The sequence below is a fragment of the Pyrus communis genome, chromosome 11 (assembly GCF_041283825.1).
Source record: "Pyrus communis isolate YQ-2024b chromosome 11, ASM4128382v1, whole genome shotgun sequence".
In the NCBI taxonomy this organism is placed as follows: Eukaryota; Viridiplantae; Streptophyta; class Magnoliopsida; order Rosales; family Rosaceae; genus Pyrus; species Pyrus communis.
Window position 1 is genome coordinate 13,695,955 of NC_142575.1, and position 21,227 is coordinate 13,717,181.

General features: G+C 37.2%; 1 protein-coding gene across 8 annotated transcripts; it reads left to right on the plus strand.

Annotated features, from left to right (window-relative positions):
* The first annotated feature begins 4,230 nt into the window (after positions 1–4,230).
* Positions 4,231–20,734, plus strand: LOC148692929 (uncharacterized). 8 transcript variants are annotated; one of them, XM_088678969.1, is made up of 8 exons: positions 4,231–4,464; positions 4,559–4,662; positions 5,541–5,717; positions 18,905–19,178; positions 19,424–19,658; positions 19,816–19,873; positions 20,007–20,087; positions 20,171–20,734. In XM_088678969.1, exons 4-8 carry the CDS (start codon positions 19,133–19,135, stop codon positions 20,180–20,182), a joined length of 432 nt encoding a protein of 143 aa, XP_088535095.1. In that variant the 5' UTR covers positions 4,231–4,464; positions 4,559–4,662; positions 5,541–5,717; positions 18,905–19,132; the 3' UTR covers positions 20,183–20,734. The 8 variants fall into 8 exon arrangements, 5 of the variants coding, with proteins under 5 accessions (XP_088535095.1, XP_088535092.1, XP_088535091.1 ...); XM_088678966.1 differs by having other exon boundaries at positions 4,231–5,112; XM_088678965.1 differs by having other exon boundaries at positions 4,231–4,662.
* Positions 20,735–21,227: the final 493 nt, after the last annotated feature.

Genomic DNA, 21,227 nt, shown 5'->3' on the forward strand with positions numbered 1-21,227 from the left:
AACTTCCAACGGGAGCACTCCTTTAGTCTGAGACTTGTCACCAACGAAGCTGCTCATAGTGATACCTGACGGAATGAGTTCATTATCAGAACGGCGTAAAGCTTTCATGACGGACATCGGCATAATGTTGACTGTGGCTCCACAGTCGACAAACACTTTAGAAATGGGAAATCCTTCGATGTGAGTCGTGACGTACAAAGGCTTCAGGTGTTGGAGATTAACCGAGGGGGAACGAGGAAATAGTTCGGCCAAAGCCGCCTTAAGGTTGTCCCCGCTTCAGGCTTCTCTGTCGTCGTCGTTTATGACGAAATCTACTTGTGTTGCTTCCTCGGCAACCACGTCCCCGTCCAAGAAATTTGACTGGTGGGTACTTGGTTAGAATTTAGCTGGTAGAACGTGGACCATACTGATCTCCATATGTTCGAGGACCGACGGACCCATCGGATTGTGATCGTCGTCTTCTGCAGAACTAACCATAGTAGCAGTCGGCGGAACATCCTCTATCGAACTTTTGAGTGCCTCGGTATGAACCGGCATCTGAGGCGTGTTGACCAAATCGAGTCTGTTTTGGCTATTTTCCTCGACTATGTTTACTGCCGAAGATTTATGTTGGTCCCTCGTTACATGAGCTCGTTCTTCATAGGCGATACAGGCGTTCCTCGTGTCTAAATACGTATCCAACCATGCTATCCGTTTTTCCTCGTCGACCGTGAGGCCGAAGAGAGATACAGCCGAGAAAACTTCGAAATGATAGCGCAAATGCTGAAGGTCTTCGAGTGAAAAGGGTAATTCGGCGGCGTCAATATCTGTGTAAGGATCGACCTCAAAACCAAGGACCCGAGCCTCCCGTATATGTTGGAACCTAGCTTTGATCGCTGGGTCGGAAGTTTTCTGAATAATTTGCTTGGCATCAGGGCAAGTTAGAGCTAGGTCGAGGGTTTCCTGACACGCCTTGGGTAGTCCGTACAAGTCATTGGTGGAATATTTCTTATGAAATTCTCGCATGTACTCCAGGGATTCACTGAGGAATGGGGGGTGTAAGTTGCGCCATATTTTGATAAATGGCTCGCGTTGTGGTACCGGAGAAAGTTTCCTTTTGGCCTCTTGTCTAAAGTGCTTGAGACGAGCTCTCGTCTCCCCAGGCCAGAGAAGGATCTTGATACATTTCTCAGACTCTTCAATAGTGGTTTCGAAGCCAGGAGCTGCTACTTTCTTCCCTTCGACTAACTCGGTCATGATAGTCGGGGTTGGCCGTTCACTAATGTTTTCCACGGCCTTTTTGGTTGCCACTGGTTGGCAGGGCTGGCCTGCGCTTCTCGTCGTCGAGCCATGCAATCTATTCGTTGAAGGGTCTTTCTGTTGCATGATTTCTTGTTTTTATAGCACCCCATTCCTTGAGACCGATTTGCATCCTGATCTAGATTAGGAGTCCTTGTCCCATGTCAACTCTAACTCAAACAAACCTACTCCCACTGGGATTCTGAATTTTCCTTCTTTTCGAGGCTTTATTCTTTGTCGGTCGGGAATCCTGGTCGCACCAGGACTTCCTCGACCTTTTCTATTTATCCGGACTACTTAGGATAGGACTTGACCGACCCTGCCAACTGGCCCGGGATTTATCATTCGACCCATAGTATTGGCATAACCTTGGGCCGAGCACATCCTGCTGCTCGGCCCAACAATATTATTTTGGGCCCAAACAGTTTCTCATCAAAATCAATGGTATATGTATTTACTAAGTAAATTTTCATTTATTTATTTTGTACTCATACGCAAAAGGGTAAAAAAAGGAAAAAAAAAAAAAATTTGTGCGACGTAGGTATAACTACGTCGCGCAAAGCCATTTTGCGCGACGCAGAGACACCTTCGTCGCGCAAAGTTTTTTTTTTTTTGGGGGGGGGGGGGGGGGTTCTTGCATTGCCTTTTTTTTTTGTGGTATCCCCTTGTGTAAATGTTTTAAATTGATAATCGAATTAGTTCATTGTATTTATATAGGATTAAATAGTGTAGCTGTAAAAAAATCATCAAAATCAGTGTTACAATAACTGTTAAATCGTGATTTTTCGTTTATAACTATCGAAAAGTTTTGTCTCGTTACTTGATCTCTGAATGATTTTTTTTTGCGATTTTTGGTGTATGTGATCTCGAAGTATATACAAACAAGTTTGACAGTTGGATCGTTGAAACTAATTTCTTACAATGCGTTTCCCATCAAAATCAATGGTATATGTATTTACTAAGTACATTTTCATTTATTTATTTTGTACTCATAAGCAAAAGGGCAAAAAAAAAAAAAAAAAAAGACTTTGCGTGACGTAGGTACAACTACGTCGAACAAAGCCATTTTGCACGACGCAGAGGCACCTTCGTCGCGCAAAGTTTTTTTTTTTTTTTTTTTTTTTTGTGGGGGGGGGGGGGTTTGTTCTTGCATTGCCTTTTTCTTTTGTGGTATCCACTTGTGTAAATGTTTTAAATTGTTAATCGAATTAGTTCATTGTATTTATATAGGGTTAAAAAGTGTAGCTGTAAAAAATCATCAAAATCAGAGTTAAAATAACCGCTAAATTGTGATTTTTCGTTTATAACTGTAGAAAGTTTTGTCCCGTTACTTGATCACTGAATGTTTTTTTTTTTTTGCAATTTTTTGCTGGTACGATCTCGAAACTATACAAACAAGTTTGATGGTTGGATCTTTGAAACTAATTTCGTACAATGAGTTTTCCCATCAAAATCAATGGTATATGTATTTACTAAGTACATTTTCATTTATTTATTTTGTACTCATAAGCAACAAAAAAAAAAAAAAAAAAAACACTTTGCGCGATGCAGTGTGCCTATGTCGCGCAAAGTCTATTTTTTTTTTTTTTTTTTTCGGGGTTCTTGCATTGCCTTTTTCTTTGTGGTATCTACTTGTGTAAATGTTTTAAATTGACAATCGAATTAGTTCATTGTATTCATATATGGTTAAAGAGTGTAGCTGTAAAAAGTCATCAAAATCGAAGTTAAAATAATCGTGATTTTTCATTTATAGCCGTCGAAAAGGTTTGTCCCGTTACTTGATCATTTCATGTTTGTTTTTTGCGATTTTTGGCATACACGATCTCAAAGTATATACAAACACGTTTGACAGTTGGATTGTTGAAACTAGTTTCGTACAATGCGTAACTCATCAAAATATTAGATTCACTAACAATTGGAGTTTATTTATACTTTCATTAAGTATAACATAAGATTTTGTGGTATCCACTTTTGTAAATATTTTAAATTGACGATCGAATTGGTTCATTGTATTCATATAGGATCAAGGAGTGTAGCTGTAAAAAATCATCAAAATCGGAGTTTAAATAACCGTTAAATCATGATTTTTCATTTATAGTCGTAAAAAAGGTTTGTCCCATTACTTGATCTCTGCATGTTTGTTTTTTGTGATTTTTGGTGTATGCGATCTCGAAGCATATACAAACAAGTTTGACGGTTGGATCATTGAAATTAGTTTCGTGTAATGCGTATCCCATCAAAACATTAGATTCACTAATACTTGGAGTTTATTTATATTTTCATTAAGTATAACATAAGATTTTGTGGTATCCACTTGTGTAAATATTTTAAATTGGCAATCGAATTAGTTTATTGTATTCATATAGGATCAAATAGTGTAGCTGTAAAAAATCATCAAAATCGGAGTTAAAATAACCGTTAAATCGTGCTTTTTCGTTTATAACCGTCCAAAAGTTTTGTCTCGTTACGTGATCTCTGCATATTTCTTTTTTGCGATTTTTGGCGTATGCGATCTTGAAGCATATGCAAACAAGTTTGACAGTTGGATCTTTGAAACTAGTTTCGTACAATGCGTTTCCCATCAAGTTCAATGGTATATATATCTACTAAGTGGATTTTAATTTATTTATTTTGTACTTATAGCACTTAAGAAATTGACTGATATATATGTAAAAAAAATTATTGTGGGTTTTTGTTAGAAAAATATATTATTGTGGGGTTTATCTAAAAAAAAATTGAATTTGAAAAGAAGAAAGTCACATTTTTAGTAATTTTTATAATAATTTAAAAAAATAAAACTTTGCGCGATGCCTTAATATGGTCGTCACGCAAAATCACTTTGCGCGACGTCAAATTGTACACCTGCTTCGCACAAATTGTGATAATTTTGGCGGTGCAATAGTGAAAAATAGGCTTTTTTTTTTTTTTTTTTTTCCAAATTTGGACAAAATCTTGAACCCACCTCCCTCTTTCTTTCCCATGAACCCAGAATCTAGACAAACTTACGAGGCACTGAGCCTATACCTTCTATTCGACGCCAACCTTGGCCGTACAATTTCAAGGCTTCAAGGAACTTCTGATGCTCCTCCTCTAAATCTTGAACCCTCCCTCTTCTTTCCCCTTAGACCCCAAATCTCCCTCTCGCTCATATTTTCCTCTCTTTTTCCCGTGAACCCCAAAATCACGGTAAGGGTTTCTGATTTTGGAGGTTGGTTCTGATTTGATAGGGTTTCGGATTTGTGAGGGTTTGATGTTATGTGGGTCTGTTGATTTTGTTCAGTTGATAGGGTTTGAGGTTCTGATATGATAGGATTTAGGATTTGTGAGCATTTGTGAGGGTAAGAATCCCAGCACCAACTCGAAAGAAATGAGTTTGACTTGCAGGTACGACCTCTAGCCCAGCACTAACTCTACACTCCTCCATATCTCTTCTCTCTTCTCTGTTTCTGTATCTGTATTCTCTAATCTTTTATTTTAAATTCATACATACACATGTATAATACAAGTCCTCTACTTCTCACTGGAACCGCAATCCATATTTAGGACAGTAGAGATTCCCACTTTTCTAATCCCAATCCCCTAAAACCCTATTCAGGAAACCCCATCTTCTTATACCATAAATATTCCATTTCATATTTCCAGAACTGGGTTTTAGCTATTTAATGAACTCTGTGGTGGGTTTTCTCGAAGAACCTTTAAAGCATGAATCCTTAGTCTGTCCTCCCTATTACAAAATTTCACTACATGGGTTTTGTTCAGTCCCAGTTTTCCACATATGGGGTTTGAATCCTTTGATCCATATTGGAAGCTCATGCACTTTGCGCTTTAATACATGTAATATTCTGATACTTGATTCATCCATTTAATTCCTACTTAACTGTTGATGTTATAGTAAAGAATGTTTCTTTGTTTAATTTATTAGTAGAAATTGAAAATTGATATCATAATCCGCTTGAAAACCTTGAACATTGGGCATCTTAGTTCCCAGTTTTGTTGGTTAAGTTGGTATCTGGATATATTTTCTGTCAATTTGGTCTGAAATTCAACTATATTTTAGAACCCAGGTGATTTTTCACCCAAATATAGTGTTCAATTTCGGTTTCGCATTTATAATTTGCTTTAATCTATACCCAAATGTGTAGCTATTGAACTGTGCCAACCCAACGCAGTAATTGTTTGCTTAGTTTCAATGTAATGGTTTGCTTACTGGTTTTTCGTGATTTCGCATCGAGTTCTTGATATTTGCTTACATTGCTTCATAGGCGTCCATGTCAATCTGCTGTGGGATTCCGATCTATGTTTCAGAGTTGCAACGTGGTTGAACAATGGACTGGATTCGAATTTCTGCAGAAAGCGCTTTTTGTATTTAACTTTTCCAAAGGCGGCAACAATTGAACTAAACTTCTTCTGCCTTTCAAATTTCTTTAATTCTAAATGAGGTACTTTTCTATGCTATGCTTTGAAAATTTTGCCTCTGCACCCAATTTGTCTGTTGGAAAGAACAAGTTGCGATTGTTTAGAGAAATCTGGATATCATTTTGCTTTCTTGATTTGGATATGATTTGGGGTCTGTTGAATTTGTTCTATGAATGTTTAAATTTTCTCTAACATCATCAAATTCTCATTTTAATTGCAAAACAAATAAGCTTTTGGCACAATTAAGCTTTTGGCACTAACAAAGATACGAACAGAACAGAACAAAACAAATAAGCTTTTGGCACAATTTTTTTTCTTCTACACTCTTTTAATTGCAATCAACTAGCTCTATATATTTCTAATTCAGGCTGAAGCTATATGAGTAAATGTCATATAGTTAACTGCCACATAATTAATGAGTGTTTGAGTTGTAAACTTAGTTAAGAATGTGCACAATTATACTTGTGAGTATCATGGATGCAGCTGTGATATGATTTTGGATAAGACTGAGGGAGTCTGGGAGATGTGATATTTAACCAATATTTACAATTGTTGTTGGAGTGGCCTTATTGCTTACAAAAACCATTTTCTTGGACTCCATTACTGTACTACTGTTTGTTGGTAATGCTCGATATACATATACATATACATATATACATATATATATATAGCTCTATATATTTACGTAATAACTGAACATTTCCTTTCTTATCTCTGCATGTGTCTCCTTATTAGTTCGAGAAAATGCATTTAAAATAGTGCATATTACATATGTGTTACAATTACAATTTAACTCTTTTTAATCAATCGTGTTGCCTTGGTTCGAAGCCCTTTTCGTCATGGCAAGGTTGTTCGATGTATGGGGAAGGCGGGGGTTCCTCCTCTTCCAGATTGTCCACATGAGAGGTCAATTCCCTGAAGGAGGAAGTGACAACCCTAAAAGGTCAGCTTGAGGCCCAGAACGAGCACATTAGGGCCTAAGGCGAGCACATTAGGGCCCAGTGATGCGTGCATTATACGCACACAAATTAAACCCTCTTTTCGTCAAATTGTAGTATATGTATAAGTAGGAATCGTTCTGGACCGGGGATTAGGAGGGATTGTTAACCACTTGGATTTGACTCAAAAACGTAAAATAACAATATGAAACACTATACTAGACTCAAAGAATGCAAAACTAAACTTTAAAACACTAAGACAAACCAAAAGACTCAAAACAACACAAACACACTCAAATCTGCCTAAAACCACTTTCTGGGCAGATTTGAGCACAAACACAATTTTGGACGAATTAAGTAATAACTTGACTCAAGAACGTAAAAACACAATATAAAACACTAAACTAATTCAAAGAATGTAAAACTAAACACTTAAAACATTAAAACAAACCAAAAGACTCAAACATCACCCAAAACACTCAAAACTGCCTTAAAATCACTTTCTGGGCAGTTTTGAGCACTTTGGTGAATTTGGACGAAATTATGTAACAAAATGAATCAAAACACTTATAAACATAAACTAAAACACTTTCTACTAAATTGGACAATAAAGTAAAGGGTGATTGAGTTTTATACGAAATTAAATAAAATGTACAGATTCGAATTAAGACAGATAGTATATATGAATGTGATGAAATGGAATGAATGGATGGATGCTAGCCAAGGGGTTCATCTCCATACATGTTATACTTGCATAATAAATGATTTCCAATTGCATTTCAATAAACCATGAATTCTCAACACCCCAAGTTAACCGTGATGCACTAATTAACCTTCAAATCTTCCTAACGTTATTGAATTGGATGATGCATGCGACAATTCAAAACATTCCCCACAAGTCCTCAACATGAATGCATAGAAGAGGTACAAGCAAGAATCATTACGCTCTATGAAAATTATAAGTGTTGACGAGGCATTCGTTACTATGAATGCATGAAACTCTTGCCAAGAATTCGTTTAACTCGATTGTTTATAAGCAACCTCCACTACTTATGAATATAAGTTCGTAACTATTAGGTGAAACTCACTTATATTCTAGCATCATATTCATGCATGAAAATTAAGCGTGCACTCTCAATAAACATACATAAATAAGTTATCAATAAAACGGTTAAACAAATTGAATCACAACTTATGAAACGCAATTAGAAGTAATCAAATCAAAATGCAAGCATAAACATATATTGGAATCACCCCCTAACCAAGGGGGGTTTAGTTCCTCATGGTACAAAACAAAGAGAATCAAAGAAACACCTAAACATTCCAACAACTCAAACTTGAATTGTATGAACGTTTAGGCCCTCTTATCTTCCATTCCTCATTCGTACAAAACAAAGAGTATTGACATTAAACCTTGAAATCAAAGAAACACCTAAACATTCCAACAACTCAAACTTGAATTGTATGAACGTTTAGGCACTCTTCTCTTCCTCTTCGTTGTAGCACAAAGTCTAAGGATAGTTTGATGGTGTGAATGGTTTGGGTAGTGGTGGAGGAATGGAAGGATGGTGTTTGGATTTGTAAGGGAGAGCACGGCACAAGGGAGTTTGATGGTCTACATTTCTGCAATGGATGAGTGTATGAATGGAATGGTTGAATTTCTGGCACAAAGGCCTTATTTATGTGGTGAATGGATTGTGAATGAGAATGAATGCAATGGATGCTTATTTATAGGTGAAATGGGGGGAACATGACAGCTAGGTTATGATGATGAATGCATGTGCAAAGTTGGTTGAATGATTATGAGTGCATGTGGCTGAAATAGCATGTGGAATGGCTGGAAATGCAAGAAGAATGCATGTGCACGGTTTTGGGAGAGAATGGGAGTGCAAGTGGCTGAAATGTTAGAGGAACAAGTGCATGTGGCTGCATTGTGGTGCAATGATGGAGGAACAATCTGAAAATGCAAGGTATGACTGGAATGATTGTGTTTGTTTGAATGTGCATGTGATTAAATTAAAGGATGCAAAGTAAATAAATAATGAATGCATGTGTTGAATTATGAAGATGCATGTGCAATGAAGTGGAATGACAATCTGAAATGGGATAGGTACCCACGGCAATGATGATTTCTGGTGGTGTTTGGGTGTATGTTTGAATGGTGCATGTGGGTGAAGGTGTGGCTGCATGTTTGAATGATTAAAGGGACATGTGGGGGTGGAAATGATGAATGAAATGCATGTGAATGACAGCTAGATATGTTGATGAATGCATGTGACTTGTTTGTGGTGAGTGAAAATGCAATCTGAAATGGGAGAGCATGTGGATTAAAGGGGGAATGGTGGCTGCAAAGTGAATGAATAATGAAATGGGAAAGCATGTGCAAGGTTTTGGTGTGAATGATTGAATGTGCATGTGGCTGCAATGGATTAGGAATCCTTCAATTTCGTCCATCCTCTTGGCTCCAAGCATATGATATCCATTCCAATCTCTAATTTGCTTCAAAAGGCTCCAAAAGGCATCCTTTTGCATACTTTGCCCTTAGAACCTACAAACACACGAAAATAGCTTAAAGTACTAAAATAACTAAAGAAACATAACGTAAATGCACGAGAACAAGCCATTTAAGTCGCATGAATATGCTCCTATCACCCAGGACGAGACGATGAATATGATTGTTCAAGCCTTAGCAATGTTCGGCCTCCAAATCCCGATGCCAGCACCTGATCTTGCTCCACCTTCCACTTCGCCTAGCCGATACCCAGTAGTATGATGTATTAAACCTAGAAAACTTGTAGTTTTTTCTTTTTTGTTCGGACATCTTGTATATACATTTTCATATATTTTATAATTAAATACTTTTTCTTGGTTTATTAATTATTGTTTAGAATTTAATTACAATATTTATTAAAAATTAAATATACAAATTCTTTGTAAAAAAAAAAAAAAAAAAGGGTTTGCGTGACGGAGGTCCTACGTCTCGCAAAACCACTTCGCGCGACGCAGAACCTGCGATGCGCGAAAGCACTTTGCACGACGTAGGACCTACGTCGCGCAAAGTGCTTTTGCGCGACGCAGGTCACTCATTCGTCGCGCAAACCCTACTTTCACTGCCTTGGCGCGACAAAGGTTCGTTGGGCTAATGTTTGCGCGACGAAGGTTCGTTGGGCTAATGTTTGCGCGACGTTTTTTTGACTTTGCGTGACAAAGGTCCTGCGTCACGCAAAGTCTTTTTTTTTACTAGTTATACTCCCTCCATCTTCTTCTCTAGGTTGATCGAGCTATCTCAGTGTGTTTGGTAAGCGTTTTTTGTCGTTAGGGTAAAAGTATTAATGTAAATTCATACTAACGCCATTAATTTTGTTGTTTATAGGGATTGAGAAGGTATTTTCTTCGTTTTATTTTTTAAACATATAAAATTAATTAAATTATGTTGAACTTAGTTTGTTATGTTTATATTGTGTTGTGAAATTATATTTATATTACGTTGTTAAATTTGTATGTGACATACAAATATGTGTTGTGATGTACGAAGTTAATTGAAATTAACTTCGTACTTATTTTTTATTTTTAGTAAAACTTAGTTTCCCGTTTGAGGATTAGTTGGATTTCTCAAATGGATGCGAAAGCATGACTGTGATCTAATTAATTCTTGAATTGTCCCATTATTTGGACTGTTTGGGAATGCACAATTAAGACGCGTAGTTTATGGTTGAAAGATTAGGTTTCGGTTGTGGAGATTTCGGTGTCATCTCTGTACGTTCTTCGGGCCGTACACTTGAAGAACTGTATCGAAATGCTACCGAAATTCATCCATGTCGAAATCTAATCTGATGTAGCCGTAAATTACGTGACATGACTATGCATTTCCGAATGGGATAGGGCCCTTACCAGAGGCATAAGGTGACTTTATCATTTTGTATGAAGTTTTTGTGATTGTTGTATTGTTATTGTGGTTCCAGGAATTATGGACAGGACATGGATATAGAACCCGAATAGATGTGTGGGCGAATACTTGATGGAATTGAGGATTTTATTGACTTTGCACGTACACATAACCCGGGTGCAACTAGAATCCGGTGTCCTTGTAGGAGGTGTAACAACACATTAAGGGAGACAATTGAAAATGTTCGATTTCATTTAGTAAGGAATGGAATGATTGAGACATATAGTACTTGGAACCATCATGGGGAACAATTAGGCAATGCTTCGTCCTCAAACGCCACAAGAGTGGACAATGTTGAACCTATTGTGGATCCTAATGAACAAGTCATGGATATTATAAATGATGCTTTTCCATTTGCATTAACAAACACCAATCAGGAAGGGGAAGATGTCGTGCCTACATCAATGGACAGTGTAGAGTTTGAACAATATGAAAAACTATTAAAAAATGACAACCAAGAGTTATACCCAAGGTGCGAGAGCTTTTCCGTTCGCACGGCCATTGTGGAACTAATGCACGGAAAAATGAAGTATCGTATGTCGAACTAGTGTTTCGATTACTTTTTGGGGGTTTTCAAGAAAATGCTTCTAAAGGACAATTGTTTGTTGAAAGACCATAGACATGCGCAAAAGGTGTTGAATGGTCTTGGATTGGGTTATTGAAAAATTCACGCTTGCAAAAACAATTGTATTTTATTCTACAAAGAGAATAGAGTATTGGATAAATGCCCTGTATGCAATGAGTCGAGGTTCAAAATGACATCTCAGAATAGAACGACTAAGATCCCACAAAAAGTCATGCGTTATCTGCCCTTGAAACTTAGGTTGCAGAGATTAAATATGTCAACGCATACTAATAGGAGCATATTCATGCGACTTAAATGGCTTGTTCTCGTGCATTTACGTTATGTTTCTTTAGTTATTTTAGTACTTTAAGCTATTTTCGTGTGTTTGTAGGCCAAAAGGGCTAAAGGAGCAAAAAGATGCATTTTGGAGACGTTTGGAGCACTTTTGGGCTAAGGATGGATAGCTTATGCTTGGAGCCAAAGTGTTGGACAAAACTGAAGCTTTGTGTGCACTTTAGAACATAAAACAAAGAGCCTAGCCCAAGCAAACAAAGCCTTAGAACCAGAAATTCCCATGCTAACACATAAACAAAGCCCTTTGCCATGCAACACATGCACTCCCATTTCACATTCACTTCACCCTTTGCCGTGACTTCACATTGCATTTCCAGCATGCATTCACATGCATTTTCAGCTACATATTCACCCACATACACTTTAATCATTCAACATATGCATTCACACACCACCAACCATTTTGTGCCGTGTATTTCATCACCTTTCCAGCTTTCCCTTTCAATTCCAGCATGCATTCACATACAAAAACAGCACCATCCATTTTGTGCCGTGCATTTCATCACCTTTCCAGCTTTCCCTTTCAATTCCAGCATGCATTCACACACCAACAACCATTCTATGCCGTGCATTTCATCACCTTTCCAGCTTTCCCTTTCAATTCCAGCATGCATTCACATACAAACACCTTAAACAAACAGCCATATACATCTCCACTCCTCCTATAAATACCCTTGCATTCCATTCACCAAATCATCTCATTTTGATACACTTCACACCACACAAACACAATCCTTGTGCCGCAAATCCCCTTCCAATCTGTGCAGTTTTTATCCTCCATTTCAGCCACTATCCAACTACTTCCCATCCCTCCAAAACACTTCACATAATCCCCAAAGCTCACCTTAGACCTTGTGCCACAATAACGAAGAAGAAGAGTGCCTAAACGTTCATACAATTCAAGTTTGAGTTGTTGGAATGTTTAGGTGTTTCTTTGATTTCAAAGTTTAAATTCAATTTTCTTTGTTTTGTAATGGAAGAGAAGAGTGCCTAAACGTTCATACAATTCAAGTTTGAGTTGTTGGAATGTTTAGTTGTCTCTTTGATTTCAAGGTTATGAGGAACTAAACCCCCTGTAGCTAGGGGGTGATTCGAAACTATGTTTATATTTACAATATGAATTGATTACTTTTGGTTGGAATTTCATAAGTTGTGGATTCAATTCGTTTAACTGTTTGATTGATAACGTATTTATGTATGTTCATTGAGATTGCAAGCTTAATTTTCATGCATGAATATGACGCTTATAAACAATCGCGTTAAATGAATTCTTGGCATAAGTTTCATGCGTATTCCATAGTAACGAATGCCTCGTCAATGTTTATGATTTCCGTTGGACTTAATGATCTTTGTTGAATGTCTCTATCATGCGTATTCCATAGTTAGGGACTTTGATTAAGAATAATTTGGTTGTAATGCGTATTCCATTCAATCCAATGAATCTAGGGAAATCTGAAAGTTAATTTAAGCGAACCTAATTAACTTGGAGCATTGAGTTTCATAATTTATCGAAAGACCAACCGAAAATCAATCTTGTATTGCAAGTGTAACATGTGTGGAGAAGAACCCCTTGGCTATTCCATCATCCATATTTTCATCACATTCATATTTACGTTTATTCGTTTTACAATTTGCTTAGTTTATTAACTTGTTTTGTTATTTCAATTTTCGTCAAATCAAACTTCCCCCCCCTTATTTTGTTAAGTCTTAATCATTTGATTTGTCTTATTTTATGTTTTTAAAGTATTTGGAGTCTTTTGAACTTGTTTTGAGTCTTTTAAGTTTGTCTTAGTGTTTTAAAAGTTAGTTTTATTTATTTAAGTCAAGTGTTTAGCATCCCTAGTTAATCCCCGGTTAGAACGATCCCTACTTACATCATTACTACAATTGTCACAAATAGGGTTTAATTTGTATGCGTATAAATATCGCATCACATACTACCACGGACATGAGATGGCATAAGGAGAAGCGGGTTGACGACAATGCCCTAAGGCATCCTGCAGATGGAGAGGCATGGGAAATGTTTGATCGAACGTTCCTTGATTTTGCTGCTGACTCTCGTAGTGTTAGATTGGGACTTACCACTGGCAGATTTAATTCGTTTAGGGTTTTAAACTAGCACCACAATAGTTGGCTGATTTTCATATTTCCGTATAATTTGCCACCATGAAAATGTATGAAAAAAGAATACATGATGATGACTCTATTAATAATTGAGGATCTTGGTAGGTCAATCGATATATACTTCTGGCCATTGGTGGATAAGCTAAAAGATTTATGGACACGCGGTGTGCGCACATACGATAAATGTACTGGCAAGATGCTCACTTTGCAGGCTGCAGTGATGTGGATTGTGAACGATTTCCCTGCATATGCAATGGTTTCCAGGTGGAGCATTAGGGGTGATATGACATGCCCTGTATGCAAGGAAGACGTAACATCTAGTTGGCACACCGAAAAAGTTTGTTTCCTTGGTCATCGGGGATGGTTGTCTCAGGACAAGGATAAAGAGTTTGACAGGGAGAAAAAGAATCGCCTCAGACCTAGAGAATGGTCCGGTGATCAGATTTTGGAACAGCTTAACTGTTTGGATTTTGCTCATTTTGGGACCAATGTTAGTAAGACCAGACCTTCTACACATAGAAACTGGATGCACAAGTCTATGTTTTTTGAACTCCCGTATTGGTCCAGATTAAAATTGAGACACAACCTCGATGTTATGCATGTTTAGAAAAATGTATTTAACACATTGGTTGGCACAATTCTAGATATTGAGGGCAAGACAAAGGACACAATCAAAGCTCGTCTTGATTTGGAACGAATGGGAATACGACGGGGTTTATGGATGAATAGGGACAATAATAAAGCCAAAAGGGATCTTGCATTTTTTTCAATGAAACTGAATGACAAGAAAGAATTTTTAAAGTTTTTATCGTTAGTAAAGTTTCCTGATGGGTATGCTTCAAATATCGCGCATTGCGTCAACATTGACGAGGGTAAATTAGCTGGCCTAAAGAGTCATCACTGCCATGTGGTTCTACAACGCATACTTCCTGTGGGTATTCGACATCTTTTGCCAGCCGATGTAGTGAAACCAATCATGTTATTGTCTAATTATTTTTTGCAATTGGTGTCAAGAACGTTGCGAAAAATAGACGTTAATCAGTTGCGCCATGACATTGTACAAGTTCTATGCAAGTTTGAGATGATATTTCCTCCAGCTTTCTTCACAAGTATGATACACGTGATGGTTCACTAACCAGAGGAGGCATTGCTTGCTGGACCAGTCCACTTTCCATGGATGTATCCAATAGAAAGGTATATATTCCTCGTCTTTTTTATTAATCAATATTAAATATATTACGATTAGTAATATGTGCATCGTATAGTTTTCTTTTGGCAGGCTTCTCAGGGACTTGAAGAAAAGTGTACGAAACAAAGCGAAGCCCGAATGATCCATTATACAAGCTTGGGTGGCATATGAGGCGCTTACATTTTGTGAAATGTATTTAAAGGATGTTGAGACAACTTTCAATCGTCCTCCTCACAATAATGACGAGGGTGTGAGAAAGGAGAAACTTTCGGTTTTTTCCCAAATCACTCGACCATTCAGAGATCCGATTTGTGGCAGTCGTTTTTCAAAAAGGACATGGAGGTAGAACATTGGTTCGTACTCAACAATTATGACAAGACACTGTCATACCTAGATGAGCATGAAAATATGATGAAACAGGCACATCCTTCACATTTGTATGCCAAGAAACACCGTGAATTGTTTCCGCAGTGGTTTCTCGAATATGTAAAATTGAAGTGTTTTGTATTGGACATATATATTGTACCAATTAATTTGCTTGAACTAACAAATTTAAATGTTTGTCTAATATTAGGTGAATCAACTAAAAGCATCGAATTCCCCTGCGTACAATGAAGAGTTATATAACTTGGCATTCTGACCGATTCGCGTTGAATTGTACTCGGGTTGCCATGTCAATGGCGTCAAGTTCTTAGCAAGTGCACAAGATGACAAGTTGTGTACGCAAAACAGCGGTGTTCATGTCTCTGGGGGAGGCGAAAGTATAGACATTGAATTCTATGGCAAACTAACAAGTGTCGTGCAATTGCTTTACAAAGACCGGTACCAAGTGATCCTATTTGAGTGGATGGTTTGATACAAACCCAGATAGGCATGGAAGTGTGAAAAAAGATCATGGATTACTATCAGTGAACACTACCAAAACTTGGTATGATGATGACCCTTACATCTTAGCAACCATGGCAAAACAAATTGTGTATCTAGATGACCTTAAAGCTGGGAGGGGTTGGAAAGTTGTTCAGAAGATGAATCATAGTAACGTGTATGTTATACTAGAACAAGACCGTACTGACGACGACATCGACAATGTTGCTTACCAACGTCTTGAATCTTCGATGGAAAGTGATGCGGAAATACTCCGAGATACTAATCTTATCCAAGAACCATTTTAGATAGAAGGAGTATCTTCAATCGAAATACCGATTTAGTCGATCACAATTGACCTCGATAATATTCCATGATACAATGGTCCAGTGCGCACCAACAATGATGATGACGTACTTATCAATGATGAGGAATGGGACACAGAAAATAATGATAGCTACAAAAGTGAAAGTTATTATAGTTCAGATGAAGAATAAGGCAATTTATTTGTAACATTTTTTGTAAAACACATGAAATGTTTAATGCATTATATAGAGTGATGGAAAAAATGGTATGAATGATTCTCATTTTATATGTGAATTACTTTGTAAATAAATTTGTTTATTTTTATTTTATAATAAATTGTGAACAAAATAAAAAAAAAATTTAAAAACCATTTTAAAACATAATTGCACAACGCATAACAATTTTTGGTCGTGCAAGCGTTTTAATTTTATGCGAGAATATTGAAATTTCAGACACTTGCACGATGTATACATATATTTTGTCGCTCAAAGTACATTTGCGCGACGAAATATATGTATTCGTCGCACAAGTGTATGATATTTCAATTAAGGCGCTTTTTAAATTTAAAAAAATCTACACGACGATTTTTGAGCCTTACAAGACAAAGACTATGTCGTGCAAGATTCTATATTTTAACCCCGTGTCTTTCCTTCCTCCCCTCACTTCCCTCTTCTTCCTTTTTTTCCTCGCGCGATACCTTCTCTTTCCTTCCTCTATACCTCCATCTGTCTCTCCGTACCTCTCTCCGGCCATCACACCTTCGTCTCCAAGAGGTAATTTCCTCTTCAGTTTTTATTTTCAATTTTCTTTATGTACCATGTTAATTAAGGTTTTTTTTTGTTTTGTTTTGTTTTTTTCTTTTTCAAATTGAAGGTTAGAATTAGGGCAGTCGGGTTAGATTTAGAGTTCTTAAATTGGGGGTTAGATTTTGGTTCTTAAATTAGAGTTTTTAGTTGGGGTTAGATTTAGGTCTTAAATTAGGGGAACAATTTTGGGCAGTGAGGTTAGATTAGGTTTTCTTAAATTGGGGGTTAGATTTAGGGTGCTTCATTGGGGATTAGATTAGGGTTCTTAAATTAGGAGTTTTATAATTTCAAGTAAAGAGTTAGAATTAGGGCCTTGTCTCGCTCTTGATTGAATTTTTCTTATTACCATGCAAAGTGATTCAGTGTGTTGAGAAATAATGGAACTAAATGAACTTACTACTATCTTTAGCTTTGTTCCTTGGTTTTTCGAGTGGGGTTTTTGTTACTTTGCTGTTGGATTTTGGAATTGGATGTTGGTTGAAGTTTTTGGTTGAAAAACTTGATGTTTGTTGCTAGATGTAGGTGGAATCTGCAGAATGCAGAACCTGGAAAATGTTTACACTCTTTCCTTCTTGGAAAGTAACCTAAGTTAGACAATTGGTTTCCCACCCTATAATATTTTTTATTCGGTCGTTCCGTTATGGTAATTGAGTTGCAGTTCCCTTTCCTAGAAACGAATCCAATGACATTAATTTCTTTATCCAAGTAGAGTGTTGTTAAAATTAAATTAAATGTACTAGTAACTAAACAAACAACTTGCTGCTTGGCCTGTTATTCTTAAACAAGAAATCATGAAGACAACAATTTAGCTTTGTTCCTCAGTTTTTCAATTGGGGTTTCTACTACATTGGTGTTTGATTTGGATATTTGTTGAAAATTTTTATGTCGGTTGCTGGATGTAGTTGTTGGATTCTGCAGAATACATAATCTGCAAAATTTGTAACTCCTTCCTTCTTGGAAAGGAACCAAAGTTAGAAAATTGGTTATGGATTTCTCAAACAAGTAGAGTATTGTTATGGTTAATATAAGTCAAACGAATGTACTAGTAACTAAACGACCAACGTGCTACTTATCTTTAGCTATGGTCCTCAGTTTTCAAGTGGGGTTTCTGCTACTTTGGTGTTGAATTTTGGAATTGGATGTTGGTTAAAAATTTTGGTTGCAAAATTGGGGTTTCTGCTACTTATCTTTACTTGTGTTCCTTAGTTTTTGAGTGGGCCTTGTCTCGCTCTTGATTGATTTTTTCTTATTAATAGCAGTAACTTTTTTTTATTTTCAATGTGAAGAATGTATGACTCTGTTAAAGAAATAGTGATGCATCTTAATTAGTGAGTCATACAATCGGACAGAGATAGTTATAGAAATAGGGTCGTGGGATTTTTTCATTTGAAGAACATAAATAGCTTAATTAGCCTACTAATGGTTCTCTCTCGAAAGTCTTCACTCCTAAATAGATAGAAAGTGTTATTTGCTGCTACTCACTCTTTTATAAATATATTGCATTGTTAATTATTCCAGTTAGCAAGCTCTATTTATATCCAATGGTCATATAATTTCTATATGTACTGTGGATGTTTAAAAAGACTGAGAATCACTTTTTATGGTCCCTTTCCTCATTACTACTTGTGAAATTATTACTACCTGTGAAACTATTAAGTAGTTATGGTGGAAACTGTTTTAAATTAAGTTGCTTAGTACATACACACATAGCACACATGCACAACTTGCACACACACACACACACACACACACACACACACACACACACACACACACAGAGTACATGGAAAATTAGCATACATCAACACACACACACACACACACCCAAAATCAACATATATACAAGGACACACACACAGAGAGAGCACACATGCACAACTTATGCTAGTTTCTTCTTATAAGTTATAATTGTTGGGTCTATATCCTATATGAATTGATTAGTTTGTGTGTAGTATATCAATTTTAAGTTTTGTTTTTGCCAAACTTGAATTGGGTTTAGAATTAGGGTTTTTAAGTTTGGGTTTTTAAATTTCATTTTGAATTTAAGTTGAAATTATTAGCATGTGTACGGTAAGTAAAATCTTTATGTACGAAACAAATTGATTTCCAATTTTGTAGATGTCATACCTCATTAGAACCCGGAGGGCGATGATGGCTACACCTAGTCCAACGACTACACCTACTACTATCACCACTGCTCCGGTAGAGATGGACCATAGGCCGGTCAATTCGGTTGACCTAGTTGGTCTTCCAGTCCCACAGGCGTAGGCATCGTCAACTTCTTCAATGGTATTACCTGCAGTTAGCGCCCGATGTACTCATCGATGTCCCTGAACTAGGGACTAGATGTCGCCATCAGGATCCATAACCGATGCCTCGGGTACACGACCAGGTATACAATCCTAATTCACTCCCTCATTCCCATGTTAACTAAGTTTTGTTATTTTAAGTTCAATTTGTTAAGTTATGTCATACAAGGATTAAAAAGTTGTCATTGTTCCGAACCTTTTATTAAACTGTTGTGATCATTGTGTTGGATACGTATATTGTTTATGCTATTTTCAGGCTTTTGGGAAATGTTTTAATAGGATTTGTTATTAGTTTTGGATTAATGATTTTTTTTTCATCTCTTTGCAGCGAAGAAAAACAGCCGAGGACCTTGTCGGCAATTGAAGATAGCGAAGGTCACCCGGGTGACCAACAGTCGTATCCCAATCGGATACGATAAGCGACATCGGGCAACACCAACGGTGAAGCAGCATAGTGCATTGGCCCACGACATTGGGCATGTCATGCAGACCTTTTGCCCTATGCGGTGGAGTTCTTGGAAGGCGATGCTGGAGGAGACGAAGAACACGGTGCACAATCAATTGTCTGTAAATAGCGATGTCGGAGGAGACGAAGAACATAGTGCATTTTTAATTAGGACTTCTTTCATTTTACTTTTTTTAATTTTTACTAATATTTATTATTATTTTTTTAATTTTCTTTAAGTATTACAACTAATATGTTTATTTTTTGTATAACAGAAGAAGGCGAAGGCAAATAAGATCAATCGAGAGAAAAAGACTCTTCTCCACTATTCAGGTTCGAGGCCTTTCTCCTATAGGATGGAGGTGCGACGGAATTTACATATTACAGCTTTCATTTCCAATTTTAAAATGTTGCTAATAATTTTTTTTTTCCGTACTAACATTTTCCTTATCTTTTTCGATTTCAGGAAGATTCAAAATTTCTGAAGATCGATGTCTTTGCTGACGTTTATGTTCAGCATGGGGATGAGTTGACCGAGTCCCTTCATGTAAGTAATTTCTTATGCATTAAACATTTATACTAATTATTTCAAAATTTTTTCTACCAATAATCCATTTTTTTTTCCACAAGCGACTATGGTAGAGAAGAGTCAGTCAGTGCTTTGGGAGTCCACCTCCCAGCTTCCCTCGGACACGCCGATCAAGTATGTGGATCCCCTTGAGGATGCAAGGTTTCACATTGTGGCAGAGACGTTGGACTAGACTTTCGGTCAAAGGCTAGGGGCATATTGTCGGGGGATGGGAAATGCCAAGCGGCAGGAGAATAGAGCCTTGTCATCCTCGCAGTCAAAGGGCCAGGTTACAGCTTTGACGCAGGAAGTCACTAGCCTGAGGAGTGAGCTAGCATTGTACAAGTCTCAAATGTCAATGCTTGTACAAGCCTTTAGTTCCTCCAGAATACGTCTCCTCGGTTTTGTTGCACCATCGCCCTCAGAGCCTTTCCACACCGAGCAAGAACAGCAATCAGGCACGTCGACCTCCGACCCCGTCCCCAACCAGCAGCAAGATTACCAAGCACCTCCGAACGACATGCCTATAGATGTTTCCGTCTTTTTTTCATAGTTTTGTTCCCATTTTCTTTTAAAACTTTACATTTGTAAGTACATTTTTATTCATTAATTTGCTTTTTTTTTTTGTCATTAGTATGATTTTTTTTTTCCTTTTATTCTATTTATTTATTTTTTATTAAAAATTATACTTGCTCGACGCCAACCGGTCGTCACGCAAAATTAAGTGTGTCTTACTACTTCGTCGTGCATTACCACTCGTCTCTTACATTTTTCGTCGCGCAAACTTTTCTGGACAAACTAGTCATAAACCGCACTTGTACCCTTTTATAGCGTATGACGAAAACCTTCATCCGTATAACTTTAGCGCGATGAGTAGTAAAGCGTCGCGCAATTGTTTAGATGCACGACGAATTTGAAATTGTTCGTCGCACAATATCTTTTTTCACGACCTTTGCGCGACAAAATATGCGCGACAATTTTCTGGTCGCCATAGTTTTTGTGCGACCTAAGAATGATTTGTGCGACAAAATCTCCCTCGTCGCGCAAATTGTTTAATTTAGTAGTGTATCATTAATTCTTTTTCGTAAACTAAAAGAAGAAAAAGAGAGCCAGCTGAAA

Coding starts and splice junctions, on each gene's coding strand:
- LOC148692929 (XM_088678966.1), top strand. CDS start 19,133: ATGTCGCCATCAGGATCCATAACCGATGCCTCGGGTACACGACCAG. Junction 19,179..19,423: donor TGCCTCGGGTACACGACCAG/GTATACAATCCT, acceptor ATCTCTTTGCAG/CGAAGAAAAACAGCCGAGGA. Junction 19,874..20,006: donor GACTCTTCTCCACTATTCAG/GTTCGAGGCCTT, acceptor TTTCGATTTCAG/GAAGATTCAAAATTTCTGAA.